Source organism: Aulonocara stuartgranti (genome assembly GCF_965226115.1).
Source record: "Aulonocara stuartgranti genome assembly, chromosome: 6".
NCBI lineage: Eukaryota > Metazoa > Chordata > Actinopteri > Cichliformes > Cichlidae > Aulonocara > Aulonocara stuartgranti.
In genome coordinates, this window is record NC_138944.1 from 8,022,363 (window position 1) to 8,037,500 (window position 15,138).

General features: G+C 41.9%; 1 protein-coding gene across 5 annotated transcripts in view; it reads right to left on the reverse strand.

Annotated features, from left to right (window-relative positions):
* Nucleotides 1-541: 541 nt before the first annotated feature.
* htt (huntingtin) overlaps nt 542-15,138 on the reverse strand; it is a 31,331-nt gene continuing 16,734 nt past the window's right edge. For 2 of the 5 annotated variants that reach the window (XM_082535433.1, XM_082535431.1), the window contains 30 exons: nt 15,034-15,138; nt 14,639-14,898; nt 14,356-14,498; nt 14,015-14,237; nt 13,735-13,876; nt 13,328-13,507; nt 12,989-13,165; nt 12,725-12,801; nt 12,215-12,350; nt 12,004-12,126; nt 11,573-11,780; nt 11,260-11,405; nt 10,945-11,122; nt 10,765-10,863; nt 10,434-10,618; nt 10,191-10,317; nt 9,941-10,044; nt 9,553-9,707; nt 9,318-9,457; nt 9,125-9,210; nt 8,853-8,983; nt 8,606-8,738; nt 8,215-8,370; nt 7,910-8,100; nt 7,036-7,150; nt 6,363-6,576; nt 4,432-4,645; nt 4,049-4,211; nt 3,432-3,592; nt 542-2,966 (listed from right to left, as the gene is read on the reverse strand). The exon at nt 15,034-15,138 is cut by the window's right edge and continues 18 nt beyond it. In XM_082535433.1, the coding sequence (XP_082391559.1) occupies nt 2,753-2,966; nt 3,432-3,592; nt 4,049-4,211; nt 4,432-4,645; nt 6,363-6,576; nt 7,036-7,150; nt 7,910-8,100; nt 8,215-8,370; nt 8,606-8,738; nt 8,853-8,983; nt 9,125-9,210; nt 9,318-9,457; nt 9,553-9,707; nt 9,941-10,044; nt 10,191-10,317; nt 10,434-10,618; nt 10,765-10,863; nt 10,945-11,122; nt 11,260-11,405; nt 11,573-11,780; nt 12,004-12,126; nt 12,215-12,350; nt 12,725-12,801; nt 12,989-13,165; nt 13,328-13,507; nt 13,735-13,876; nt 14,015-14,237; nt 14,356-14,498; nt 14,639-14,898; nt 15,034-15,138 (4,686 nt within the window). In that variant the 3' untranslated portion in view covers nt 542-2,752. The remainder of the gene's footprint in view (nt 2,967-3,431; nt 3,593-4,048; nt 4,212-4,431; nt 4,646-6,362; nt 6,577-7,035; nt 7,151-7,909; nt 8,101-8,214; nt 8,371-8,605; nt 8,739-8,852; nt 8,984-9,124; nt 9,211-9,317; nt 9,458-9,552; nt 9,708-9,940; nt 10,045-10,190; nt 10,318-10,433; nt 10,619-10,764; nt 10,864-10,944; nt 11,123-11,259; nt 11,406-11,572; nt 11,781-12,003; nt 12,127-12,214; nt 12,351-12,724; nt 12,802-12,988; nt 13,166-13,327; nt 13,508-13,734; nt 13,877-14,014; nt 14,238-14,355; nt 14,499-14,638; nt 14,899-15,033) is intronic. The other 3 variants (XM_082535435.1, XM_082535432.1, XM_082535434.1) reach the window with 3 other exon arrangements.

The window sequence follows — 15,138 nt, forward strand, 5'->3', positions numbered from 1 at the left end:
TAAAAGAGGGGAACACAAAAAAAAAAAAAAAAAAGAAAAAGAAAAAAAAAAAGATGTGGACACTTCAGGTTCTTTCAAAGATCCTGCCTGAAGAAAATGTAAAGAAAAGCATTTCATTTTCAGTCTACCACCTTTAGAATCAGGATTATGGGAAGTCGTTGCCAAATTTGTTTCAAACCACGATTCTCAGCTTTATCCGAGAACAGTGACTACAATATTTTCTGAACGATTTATTCCTAATGTGGAACAAAATAAAGCCTTCACTAGAAGCGTTAAATCAGAGTAACATGAGCTTTGTTGACAGCCCCAAAGCCCATCTCCCCAAATCACAAAAGACCTCTGCATAATCGCATTATCCCCAGCAGGGGTCCCCTGCTCTTTTCCTTCCAGAGACTAGCTGAAAAATCTACATTTTATCAACCGCATTTTTGAGTTTTCTTTAAACGTCGAAAGTAGTGTGTAGATTAGAAAAAGACTTTTCCCATCATCTTTAATTACTTTCTCCCCACCCCAAGAATTCGAAATGACTTTGAAAGCAGGACTCATTTAGGCTCCTTTAATCTGCTTCAGCGAGGCCTCACATTGGAATTTCAACAGCTGCAGAGGACTCTGTCATTCATTGTGTGAATACATTATTTTCTCATGATCAAAGGAAACCAGTCACCAGCTTTAAGACTGGTGAGCGGTTACACATTTAGCATACAAATCACTGTGATGTTTACTTTTAATGTACTGCAGCACTCATTGCGTATAAAGAAAGTGTCTAACATCAACATCAAAAGAACTTTCTTTTTTCTCTTAGTTTTTTTTGTTTTTTTTAAGTGCCATGCGTATTTAATATTCTGCACAAAGACAATGAATAATGAAGTATTTACTGCTCTGAGACGAAACAATATTTTAAAGCTCAACAAAAAACAGACAAAGAACTCCTGCTGTGACGTGGCACCGCTATGCTACACTTCCTCATCTGTTGATTTGTCAAAGCTGCTGTTGGTCGCTAAGGTTACAAGGCTCCCTTTGGATTGTGTTGCATCTCTTCCACACAAGTCAACCGTACCCATGGAAATACAGTATTAAAGACAGAAAGAAAATAGCCATAATGCTAAGCATGCTTTCAAGCTTTCAGTGTATAAGACAAACATATTCAGTCTTTTATCTAAGGCAAGTGTATGTACAGAGTAACAAAGCCCAGCACACTCCCAGGCAGCTCGAGGTCAAGTCTTTAATAAAACACTAGAAGCTTGCAGCTTTCCGCATTCTGACGATTCTTCGCTAATTTTTCATTTTCTTCTGTGCTCGTGCGCGTTAGGACAAAAGAAAATGGCATCACATTATCTTACCGTCTAAGTCCTATCGTTTTTACAGTTCTCATTTCATCATGCACCATGGCTTTTATGTTGCTATACAATTACTTTTTACAAGATATGAAGGTGACTATTTTACGAGGACTGTAAATCACTTCCAGTCTTATTACAACAATAATATAGTCACATCTTACATCCTGAGAATTAACAAAAGGTACAAGAAAAAGACAGGTGGAATCATTCAGGTGCACTGAGGAGCAAACAAGACTGCAATGAAAACCAACAAAACAACAACAACAAAAAGACTAGACAGACGTAAGCAAGGTAATAAAAATCAAAAGGGAATCTTTTGCCCCCTCTGCTACTAGTTAAACAAAAGGAAAGAAATGAAGACAACATCACTGCAATTTTGATAATTTTGGTATTTTTCCATGCTTGACAGTTTCCGCTGTTATGTCAGTGCAGATATATGGAAATGTGGCCGAGCGCTGGTTATAAGTTAGGTACGTTTTTTTCCCCTCCCTTACAAACAAAATCCATAAACACCTTCTGCTGGGACAAATTAAAACTGCAAAACCAATCCCCTGGGGGGGGAAAAGACACCCCCCCCCCCCCAAAAAAAAATAAACAGATGCACACACAAAAAAAACAAAAAAAAACAAACTATGGCTATTGGTGCTCATTCTTCCACCTAAAATATTTTTCTATTTAACTAAAGTGTGTGAATGACCACAAATAACTTAAACACATAAAGAAATGTACTCATCGACTTCAAGCAGGTGTTTCTGACTTTTACGTGTCAGCCCATTGTCAGCATCCTAACCAGACCTTAAGCACATGACTCACTGAAAAATAGATGCACTGAAACTTTAAATACTTTTCTATTTTTGTTTACTTTACTAACATCACAATACTCAATCCCCACAAGTTCCCACAGGAAAATAAACTCATCCAATTCTTTATTTGATGATCGTCATCGTTTTTTTTTTTTTTTACTAAATATCTCAAAAGGTGCTGAAAGGGAAGTGCTGAAGGTGCAGTCATGTCTCAAGGATTCATCTGAGGGGCCCGTTTGGGTTGTTGGGTGCAATCTCCACACAGATACAGAAGCTTGCTGTTCCTCGTCAGAGAATGCTCCTTTTACATTTAAACACACAGCCTAATATTGAATTCAGGTTGGGGTTTTTTTGTTTTTTTCCTCAACCTTTTAATACTCGCTCCACTGAATTTGTTGCCGTGGGTTCAGTAGTTCTACTTATCTCATTATCATTGAAAGGGCAAAAAGGGATGAAGCTACAGTAGTTTTTTCCTAATAAAACATTCTGTTCTTACCCTTAGTCACAATTCATCCAGGAATTATAAATAGAGATCTAATTTCTCACCCTACCACACCTCACTTGAAACCACTTTTCTCCGTGTGCTTCCATGCCCTTCTCTGTCTGTTGCCCTCAGAGTGATGTATCCTGATGGACTGACTGCAGACAGCCCAGCAGCTGGTAATAAGGGCTGCCTGGCGAGGCCACAGTCTCAAATACAGACTGGAAAGCTCTGCGGTCCAGCTCCTCGTCAATCTGATGCCGGTAGAAATCCATGGCCACCAGGCAGAACAGGTTAACATCCACCACCTCACTGGAGCCCATTCGGCTGATCACGTGTGGCAGTCTGGTTAAAAGCGGGTGGGTTAAGGACAACAGATCACACTGTCTGCAAGCATCAGCTAAGTTGTGCTGCATTCACGCGTGTGTGTGTAAAATATAGAAACTCTGAGTATATCAGAGTTTCTGATGGTAGTGAAAATGTTCTAAATATAATTATACAATGATTATTTTATGAGGCTTAAATCTATTAAACTGCTGATCATGCTGTCATTTCTCCTATCTCCTGCCCCCAATGCAGGTAACAAAACGACTGTGGATCAGAAGCTCACAAAAAGAAGCTAAACTATAATTATTTGATCACAGTTCACAGAGTAAACTGTTTTACTAAAACATTAGAAATAATTAAAGTAAAGCGTTGTTACAAATCACTGCAACACTGAGACATCAGCTGCTGCTGCTTCTACCACCACCCAGCCACTCCGGTCCAGTCTCCTGCTTGTGAGATCTTTTACGTGGTATGTAAGGATACAGTGCTGAGATCCACTGGGAGGTGGAAGCAGACACAAAGAAGCAGGAGAGGCTCCACATGGCCATGGCCACTGGTGTCCTCTGAGTGAAGTTGGACAATGACAGGAGCACCCAGTCTCGCACCATAGAAGACTGGCCTGTAGCGTGGAGTGTCTGGAAAACCTGCATATGAGAGCACAGGAATAGGAAATTTTTAAAAAGTTGGCGTTCTGTTACATTTCCAGCATGAAGTGGTTTTTGAAATCTGTGTCTGTAAATTACAAAGATCTGAAATAAAGAATGAGTATGCAAGATTTATACTTTATAATGAAAGGTTAACTTTTCAATATAATGCATCCTTGACTCATTGCTCTCACTCGAATTCAAGTGTTACTAACTGCGCTGAAATGTACCTTGATTTACATTTTTGGGAAAATAACAAGAACTCACTGTATTTGTTCCAGTGTGATTTTGTAAATAGGACAATGGGATGTGAAAAACAGTTATAGTGCAGCACTTGTGTGACCAAAGAAATAAATTAAACAACTAAAAGCCTGATGTTCAAGATTTTCGTTTTTTAAAAATGTAAACATTTTGCTTGTTTTGTTGATGTGAATGTACTCGTGTTCTGCTGCTGACCTTGTAGACGACTGTCGCCATGAATTGCGGATAAGGCTGCTGATTAGACAGGAACTCTCCTATGACCTTGTTCATGACGTCCTGTGGCGGAAAGAAGTCATCCAGAAACTGTGGCAGAATCCTGGACACCACACGAGCCTCACTGGGTAAACCCTTCCTAATCCTACAAACAGGAAACACCAGAAGAAGAGCAAATCAAGATCAAGACTGATCAACAATCTGATCATTTTTTAAAGTAATAAACTAACAAAAGATTTTTTTTAAAGTTTCATCTTTCCAACTACAAAAGCTATTTGTATGATGGCAGGTGTGTGTGGTGTGTGGTGTGTGGTGTGTGTGTGTGTGTGTGTGTGTGTGTGTCTCAGAGTGTAGCAGCAGTGTACCTGTCAAAGAGCACAGAGACCCTCTCCATGGCAACAATGATTGACTCGCTGTCTGGGGCCTGAGGATCAGAATGGGCGGGGCGGCTGGCAGGACTGGCTTTCTCCTTGCCTGAAGAGAAACCAACATGACCCGCCGTGACGCCCACCGCCTCCGATACAGCAGAGTCAACCTGACCTCTAACCCCTGTCACGTCTGAACCCGACGTAAGCACAGCTGAGAAGACGAGAAGGGGGGTGGCACCGGTTGAACCAGTGGGGCAAAGGTTAGAGCGGAAGTCGGGAAACTCATATCACAAGATTCAGATCAGAATTTTGTTCATCTCAAACAGAAAATTTGTTAATTTATGGGCGCTACTTTAAGTCAAATTACATTCTTAAGTTTTTTTCTGTAAGTGACTGGTGTTTAAATGATTTGAGGGAATTTAAATGCCATGCTTCCTGGGTACTCACTGCTGTGGCCCAAATGTGCTTCAGTTTGTACATACAGCACAGAGGGATATACAAAAATTTATTGAACCAGTTTACATTTTAAAGAGCTGGGGTTTTGTCAAGGAATTTGCTGGCTAGCCTAAGCAACAGAACTTCATATTAGTGTATTAGCATAAAGACGAGGGCACGCTAAGAGCTGGTAGAGTTAGTAAGGTCCAGCGTAAGGGTTAGAGGTAGGTATACCAGAAGTACAGTATGGATAACATCTATTACATGCAGGAAGCAAGCGGGTGTACAAGCGTTATGCTCAAAATGAAGTACTGCCAAGTTTTAAAATGCAGTTATGCTGTAATAGAGACATAATGAATGAAATCACTAACAAAAGGTATGCTGTGATTCTTAGTGAGAATGTGTTAGTAGTGGTAGCAAGTGTAAAGAGGCCACAGGTAAAGAGCACAATGCAAAACTGCTGGTGTATTTGTAATGATTCGGTTTCAGATAAGGGATGAAGTGAACCCAGTAAACATTTTAATTACAGAATTAGCGCTGCTGTTTTGGACACTAGAAACACGTTTTCTTTCACTCTACTTGAGCTCACTATCTCAGTAATAGCACCGCCTCTTTGCTCTTTACAGTGTTAAACAGACTCTTGCTCAACGTTACACTGTGCTAGCGTCATAATCACTGCTGCTGTGTTATCAGTGCTTTTGTTTAAAACTGGGGCCTGCGTGGGCTTAATGTTGTCGGACTCTTTATTCATACGTTGCTCCTAAATACATTTGTATCACGTTATCAACGTTTACATCATTTAACACATCAGCACGCTACTATGCCGTGCTTTAAATGAAGCATCGAAGCCCAAAAGGAATTTGTGTCATTATTCAAATTACTTGATGAATTGTTGCTGCCCTATTATATACATATACACAGACCACCAACAACAATACGAGGTGCTTGCTAAAGCAGCATGCACAGTCATTCATAAGTTTGTCAGTTAGCCATTTACTAGGCTTAGAGACAGCTATGCATTCCTCTCCACTTTTAGCCTATAGATTATTAATACTTGATCAATTAGATCCCTCTACATTCTTGTTTTCTAACTGACTATCGCAAAGGCAAATCATTTGTATGTGGGGTATGGGGTCTGACTCTTTGAGGGGGACAGTACACATTACATAATGTTAGTAAGAAGAGGGTCAAGGATTCGTCCGGAGGGATTAAATGGGGGGGGGGGGGGGGGGGGGGGAAAGCTCACTGTGGCAAAGCATTTAAGTAGGAAACTTAAAGACCTGCAAGTTTATCTGTTTCTTTGAAAAGACCTGATGCAAAGTATTACATCAGAGTTAGCCAGCTAGCTTGATGCTATAGCAGGTTTGGAATTGCTTGGGAATGCAGCAGCACTAACACCAGTCCTAATTGTGCATACCAGTGATTAAGCCAGGATGCCAGCAACACATTTTTGATGACGTTAAAGTTAGCAGTCATGTTAAAGCCTTGCTTACCAGTATACATGCAGGTAAGCATGAGGCCCAGAGCAGCCATGGCTCTGTGTGGAGATGGCATGTTGACTCTATCCACGCTGAGTTTGACCAGCGCTTCACCGTCCATCCGTGACAACTGCTCTGACAGAAGGAGGCGCTCAAGACCACGAAGCACGCAGTGATAGATGATGGAGGGAGTGGAGTCCTCGCTGGCTGACACCATCACGCCACATAACTAGAAGACGAAGATGAGGAAGAAGACGTTATTAGAAAGTGCAAAAGATAAAGGACATATGGCACTAAATCAAAATACTTTTTTTCCCCTTCAAGATGCTTAAATATATATATTTTATGTTTTTGCTTTCATTTTATTGTGCAATATGTGAGCTTCCTTCAGCCATTTTCACTTCTGAACTCTGGACAGCATCAGGAGAATCAGATCAGGACACAGGAAGGAGGTCTGCTTCTTGTTCTCACTACAGGAAATACTCTGGTTTAAGCAAGGATGCTGCCTGGAGAGAGCGTGCAGGTGGCAGAATACATGACATCCTCTCAACAGAGGTCAATGTGCCACACAATTTCCTCCATGCTCACATGTGCAGTCAGACATCAGTCAGACTTTGTACTTCAGAGCTAGCAGGGTAAACATCATTTACTGCCCAGCTGTCAGATAATTTGATTTATTTTACTTTACCTGTATTATTCCAGCCATAAATTCAGCTCCCACATCTAAAGGATAGTTCTCCATCATGTAGAAAGCCACTGCACACATCACCAACACATGCTGCTGGTTATGCAGGTTCACACAGCTGCAGAATAGAGATGGGCGACACACAGCAAGTAGAAAAAAATCATTATAATTAAACAGAAAAATATACATTCCAGTGGCTACAGATGAATGCCAACATAACGTAAATGACAGCATAAAGTGTTAATAAGATGCTGGGCTAGAACAGCTTCAGTAACAACAATCTCTGTAACTCCAGAAGTGTTTCCGCAATGGTGAGAGTTCTAGCTAAAACGCAGGTCCAAAACATCCCATAGTTGGAAGACCTGCTGGCAGCAAATGCTACAGCGTGTGATTCATACCATTTCTATACTCCAACCTGTCAGTGATCCTAGAATGCCCCATTGTCATTCTGGAAGACAACACACAAGTTATCCCATGAAGCATTTCTATCTTAAAGGTGATCACTTAGTATTAATCTCCTTTCGGTCTACAGATGGATTTAACCCTGCAAGCAACTTGGTGCATTTAGCAAAACAGATACCCTCCCAGTAGGAGGTCAAGAGTTCAGGTTTTCCTCTTAATCCGCCACTGTCTGTATTTATCTGAAATGTAAAAAGCAGCATCTAAGGGCCAACAGTTGCACTGCACTCTTGGTTCCATCGCTGTATTAAGCTGGATGAAAACTAATTAATTCGCAGATCCTCTTACAGAGGAGGAAGGTGGGGTGGTCACACACACTGACATTAGACACATTAGTTCCCAAGGCTCTTTCATCACTTAAGCTCATTAGAAGATGAGTTAAGGTCAACGTCTGCACAGGCATGACATTTATACTCACTGAGCAACAGCCTTGAGGTTCGATAGAAGGTACTCAGAGACAGTGGGAATGAGCTGTTTAGCTGTGTCATCCAGAAGGTCACATTCCAACACATAGAGCACCCCATGCAGGGCTCCCATGCGGCTGGGAAGGTGAGTGCTGCGCAGGGTCGTCTCCAAAAGGCGACACACGGGCTCGGCTATTACCTTGTCCTATAAACGTAAATTTAAAAGTTTTATATAGTGGGAGCAGTGGCGTGCTGCTATATTGATAACTCAAACACATCTTGAACCATCTCAGGTTCCATCACACACAGCTCCTCTCACCATGCCCAAAACAGCTGCTGCCTTGCAGATGGCCGGCACAAGGTACTGATTCAAGATCTCATCCTCGGGTGGATGGTGCTTCTGCAGCTCCATCAGGGTGGAGAACATCATATCAAACTGATTCCTTTCTGTGAACAGATCTGACACTGCCAGCAGCTACAGGGAAGGACAAGAGTGTACAATCAGCTGACAGAGTAAGCATGGCTCTGGTCTCAGGCTCATTTCGAGCTGCCAGAACAGACAAGGCGGCATACATTTTAATATGTCTAAATTAAAGAGTAAAGTTTCACCTAAGTGTATTCTGTCACATCAGTGAAGGACAGTCTACTGGTCTTTAAGATCAGATATTTAGGCGAATACGTTTTAACTAAGCACATGCATCATATCTCACCGATCGGACCACTTCACTGACGAGGATGGTTGGGGTTCTCCTGTTACTTGGAGAGCTGGGGATCAGCCACTGGCTGTAGAGCTCCAGGAGAAACTGAGAACATGAATGAATATCCACGCCTGCACGGTGTTTTCTGAGAGAAACACAAACAGTCAATTAGAGTGTCTCATCTTAACTTACAACAAGATGCCTCCTGTGCACTGAAGGACTGTGTACACGTATGTAATGTTGTGTTTATTTGACTAACCTAGAGTTTATAGGAGATAAAGGTGGGGAGGTGGGCGCCGGAGTGTCTGCCTCATCTTCTTCATCCTCACCCCACTCTTCCTCCCTGAGAGGCGTGATGTTGTTACCCAACCACACTGAATGGATGGAGACCTGGAGAGTGACATGCCAAGTTAAAAAAAAAACCCAAACATATTTGTTCATAATGTTAAAAAAAAAAAAGAATAACTGTTGCACTGCTGACAACGTATACATTGTTCCTAACAACAGTTTACCCTTTCCTATGATTCCTACCTGCCCCAGTTTGTATTCCATGTTGCCCATCTCCCTCTCTGTGTTGATCTGAAGGAGCAGTTTCTCATGGCTGATCAGCGTACCTGCTGAAACAAATAAGTCAAGCAGTTACTTTACAAATACATTTTAAGAAGTGGTTGATGAAATGAACAAGCTGAGGCTAATGAGAGTGTGACTGCACTTTTTCTATTACCTGCAGAAGCTGCTGATAGTGAGGGCACAGGATCCCAGGCATGGTATGGGTGGTATGTATGGACGTTGTCCCTTTTTGACACAAGCGCTTGAATCTCTCTCTCCACCTCACCTCTAATCACTGCAAGTTTCCTTCCAAACCTGAGCATAAACATTAGCAAAAGGGTAAAAAAATCTGTCTGTCACTTGCTCATTTTAGGCAGCTGCACAGTTACAAATATTAGAACCATAACTACCGTGTTTCCAGGGCTTTTAGGCTCTTGTTGCGAGGCTGCTGTTCCAGACAGCTAACTGCTGGGTTGCCAGGAGTGGGAAGGGTCATGGCACTCAGCACCAGGCTGGTGATGGCTTGCACTGCTAACACATTCAACTGGGTACGCTCCAAGTCCTCCTAGAGAAAAACAAATAAGAAAGACATGCAATAAGACGGCAACAGATGTATTATCTTTTTGCAAGGCATCATAATATTTAGAGCATGTGCTAAATGACACATGACAAAAATATAGACTATTACATACTCCAATATAAACAAATAGTTCAGTCCATATGAGCATGCTGCAAAGTTTGTACTTCCATAAATCTTTCTTCCCAGTAACATTTCTAGAGTTCAAGTTGTGTGCATACCTCCTGTTGCGGGTCCTCCTCCTGGTCTTTAGTGATGGGTTGGGTGACCAGCACCCCTAGTAGAGTAGCCCAGGTCTCCTCAAATTGAGTCCTGCTGCTCCAGCCTGAACAACCAAAAACCCACACAGATGCTTAATGCATAGGGTTTTTTTTAAAAACAAAAAAATGTATACTTAAAAAAATAATGTAATTTAAAAAAATGAAAGCATCATCGATGTGATAAGAATGGACTGATTGTATGTTTCTGTACCCAACGTATTGATACGGTAAAGAAACTCTCTGAAGACATCCTTTTCCTGAAGGAAGTCCACAGGGATCTCAGGCAGCGTTGTGCCGAACTCTCCTCCTGGCTGAGGGGACCAGCCCAGTTTCCAAACCTAAACCACAAAGACAGAGCATATAAACAGGTTTTTTTTTAAAAAGAAGAAGAAATGGATTTTAATTATGTGTTAAATTCAGTTACCTACTGGCACAACTTCTTTCAAAAACTCACCAGTGGAGGTACTCTGGTGTAGCTGTTGACCAGAGGAAGCCGAGACAGACTGATAACAATGTTGCGCAATGTTGGTGTGAGAAAAGTGGGTAAAATGGAGTTTCTACGATGACCAAGGGAAAGGATGCTCGGCAGACCCTCCACCAGCTCAGCCATGATCTCACATGCTTGCCACTCACACATGTCTGTAACACAAAGACTTAAATGTTACCCTAAGGCTTTCATCTGAGAAGAATTACTCACAACAACACCAACAAAAAAGATGACTGCAATAATAAAACTAGATGAAACAACCCTGAACTTTAACTCAGTGTCTAATTAAGATTCTTACGGTCAGCATGTCCTGCATCCACTTGGTCTCCATCATCTTTTTCTCCTTTTGCCATTTTCTTCTCTTGATGCAGCAACTGGTCACCAGGACTCACAGCCACTGCAAGGGAAAGGCGAAAGTGTTTTAACTAGCAAAGATATTACAAAAAAGTGCAAGAATGCATCTTTCTGCTTTGATTACCTGCAACAATAATAAGGCGAAGGCAGTAAATGAGGGAGCAGGTATGGGTGGTGTACTCTGGGGTGGAGAGCTTGTTCCAGACGCAGGGCTGCTGCAACGCCAGACACAGGCAAGAAAGTGCCCACTGCAAGTCCACGCTCAGGGGCAGCCGGTCCTGGAGCAGACGCCACACTACAACCTGTGTAACCATGATGTCACATTCACAAAGGTTTAAGACAGTTGTAAAGAAATCAAAGGTTGTGCAAAGCAGTCATATCATACTAATTTGACATGGTCTTCAAGCTTTAATTTTCTGAAATCAAATCAGTCGTTTACCTCAGTGGCAGTGCAGGTGAAGGTGGTGATGAGGTGCTCCTTGTCTGAGGGAATATGTAGTGAAGAAGGGAGCTGGCTCACACTTAGCAGGTATTGAGATAGTGCTCTACAGAGTGACAAAACTCTGGGGTAGAACCCTGGTTCATCTGAAACATACGGTAAAGAATTTAGGAAAATAATGAATCAAAACTTTATTTTGAATTAAATTTAATTAAAAGACTCCAGTGAACAAAAACCCAGACAGAACAGATACTTGTGGGGTTTTTTTGCTAACTTTTTTCTAATGCATTTTTCCCCTCCTTCCCAGTCTCACCATACACATCACCCAGCTGGTCCCAGTAGGGCTGGGGTTGGGACGGTGGCAGAAAAGACTGGTGAGGTGCAGGAAGTGACCCGGTGACCCCTGCTAGTTGTTCGAGGGTCACCTGCAGCGCTGTCTCCAACAAAAGTGACCCCTGACCGCGTGCTAACCGCTGCATTCCCATACTCAAGCATGGACAGAGAAGGCTTAGATTGAACTCCTGGGGGAAAAAAATGACAGAATTCCAGGTTCATTTGTGAAATCCTAAAAAAAAAAAAAAAAAAAAAAAAAGCCCTAATATACAGGAATTGACATATTTAAGATTTTTTTTATCATCACTGTGGGCTAATGTTTGCGCACTGGAGCGCCAATGTGTCTGGATGCTTCTATTATGCAGATGATAAAATTTAAGTGCATAATAAGACAGTGTGTACGTTCTTTACCTTGCAGCTCATGACACTGAAGAGATCAGCAGGAGGTAGTTTGGTAAGAAGTTCTGTCGTCTCCAACAGGGAAACATCTCCACGGAGACAGCACTGAGACTTCACCAGAGCCACATACCACTCCTAAAATCAAACAAACAAACGGGTAAACAGATGGTCTGCACAGTCTGACAAACCTGGATTATTAGATTCATCAAGTCTAGTTCCTCACCTTGTCTGCAATGACCAACTCAGGAGCGGGCGGAGGATCCCCGTCCAAGGGATGTGATGTCACTGGAGGAGTGGGACTGCTTGTGTCAACAACAGTGGCTCTGAACCTGTCCAGCAGGGAGTAGAACCTCTGATGTCTGGGACAGAAATAACCAAACAAAAAAATTTACAATTTAAAAAATAAATCAATCAATCAATTAAAATTTGTTTTTAGTTAACATATGGATATAAGAACCTGCAGATTCAGTACAGCCCTCTCAATAACCCACTGGGTAAATTAACTCAACACATATCACATTTTAGTTTGTGTGCATTATTTGGGAAATCCAAACAACATACAATTCCTCAGTCTATCCTTTCAATGTGGTCTGAACAGGTGACTAATCCAAGGGCAAAACTAATTTCAACAGGCACAAGAAAAAAAAAAAAAAAAAAAAAAAAAATCACACTTAAAACAAAAATACAAACTGTGGGGTAGCTCTCAAAATGGCTGCAGTACACAAGGTTTTACCTCTGAGCTAAACCACTGTTCTGGAGATATTCTTGGATCCTATCCAGTTCCTCCACAGGAAGCTGTGCTATGCTGTTCTGAAGGGTGAAAGAATGAACACAATCAGGGTTTTTAAACACACAAAAAGTTTGACTTTAACAGTTCTTCCCATCTGATCACTTTAAAATTCGAGAACAGGTCCCAAATTGGACCGGGAAAAACATAAGAAACATGTTCAGCTTTTAGATGCACTTCCAATGAAATACACACTTTACTAAAACGTACCTGTAAGGTCTCAGCCAGCAACATCTCTACCCTGCGACACGCCAGTGTGTCCACCATGCGAGCCAAAACGCGAAAGGGTGTATTAAGAAGCTTGTCAACATATAGCATCAGTAGAGATCCAGACTGACTAAGGTGGATGCCTTCCAAACACTGCAAGGTCTTTTTCAACATGGTAGGCTACAAAGACGAAGAGAACAAGATAGTAAGGGAGGGCAGTGGGGCATGAAATGAGTAAGATGCAGGGACGGGGAAGAAAGATAAATTGAGAATTAAAAAACAAAATAAAAATTTCAACCAGGTAGTCAAGAGATTAGAAAGATGAATAGGATGTCATCTTACAGTAGTGAGGTTGTCACAGCGGGATTGGATGGCCTGGATGAAGAGGCCACTGGCAGCAGAGTTGCGGTGGACAGCACTTATGAAGTCCTGCACTGGCGGCTCATGGGAAAGGCTGATGAGGTCACGAACATGATTGACAATCAGCCAGGTGAGATGCTCCGAGTCATGGAGATTCTGACACTACAAAGGTGAGAAAAAAAACAATGCTTTTATTATGTAAAGCACTTACAAATCTAATTTACTTTTGCTCATTAGTGTTTTGAGATTTAAATATTGTTCTTCATAGATAGTAAAGAGCAAATATATCCAAATGTAATTTTCAACATGTTTTCTAGCTGAGAATAGTATATCGTGATCTATGTATAATTTATCCCAACAGTATGGTCCCATATTCTTAGTAATCTTACCACATAGTCACAGAAGAGGATTACAGCTCCCCTGCGTACAATCTCTCTGTTAACCATTGCTAACTGGGACTCAGGCTTGTCCTCTTCACCTTCCCCTGAGGAATGAGGGCTCAGCAGCTTTGTGGATGAGAGACTGTGTCGTCTGATAAAAAGAAAACAAAGCACAGTTTTAAAAGGGAGAGTTTTTCCTCATTTTATATCCTCATTGACTCATTTATAATAATTAAAAAGTGCACACAAATACACCTGACCCCAGTCAATCCCCTCGCACTGTTCTTACCTGGGTGTCTGATGAACCTCAGCCCACCAAGAGTAGTTGGTGTAGTTAATGATGAGAAGAACTTGGCACCAGAGGAGCACAAGGGATGGGTGGGTGGTGATGAGGCACTGTACCATGCTGTTAAGACCTTCTAAGGGGTAGAAGAGGTTGGCCTCTGTGACTGTCTGTCCATTCTCACCCTTCAGGAGACGGCTGGCTGCAGCTGTGATCCTGCGAAACATTCCTAGGAGGGAACAAAAATGAAAAATAGGTAAAAGAACTTAATCTGAATTATATTTGATATATTATTTTTAAAATATCATTATGGGAGTTTGTGCATTTCCCAGATTTTACATGCTTACCACTTTTGAAGACATGTATGAGACACATGAGCAGCGTGCCCAGCTGCTGGCAGTAGAAGGTGTGCTGCTGCTCAGTGATCTCTACTTTAACCTGCCTGGTTGAAATGTCATCCAACAACACACCTACAAGCTGGAGAAGGAATCTAGATGGGAGGTGCAAAAGAGAGAAGTGAAAGAAAGTAAAAAGGCAAGAAGAGTTAGACCCTTGGAGGCAATCTGGTAGCTGAGAAAACAGAGCAGAATAGAAACCTTTCTCAGCCTGTTAAAGACAGTAAATAATAACCTGGCAAATGTTTCCTCAGGTGGAGCCTTTTGCGTTTCACCATTAGTTTCCTGTTTGTAGATTGTGTCAGCAGCAGGCGGGTCGTTTGGGGAGGGGCTATGCTGATGCAGGCGGCGGATAGCGTGGCAAGAGAGGAGATTTGGAGAGAGTGCCAGCTCATGGACACGGGAAAGCACAATGTCTTCAGTGGACTGCGAGACCAGTACCCTAAGCACTGCCAGGATACCAGATACCCACAGCTGGACTGTAGCTACAGATGCCTGCAAGAACCAATGTCAGATTTCACATCAAATCTTACCTTTTCCTGTTTTTTTTTGTTTTTTTTTTAATAAATCAGTCACTTAAAAACTAGAGGAATTGTGAAAAAGTGCACACTATCTGATGAGATGTCTCACCATGGTGGCTGGGATGGTGAACATACTCTTGAGCAGCATGTCAACAGGTCTGAGAGAGGAGGGTGCCACCGTCTCAAACAGAGTGTTTAATACTCCTAATGCCTC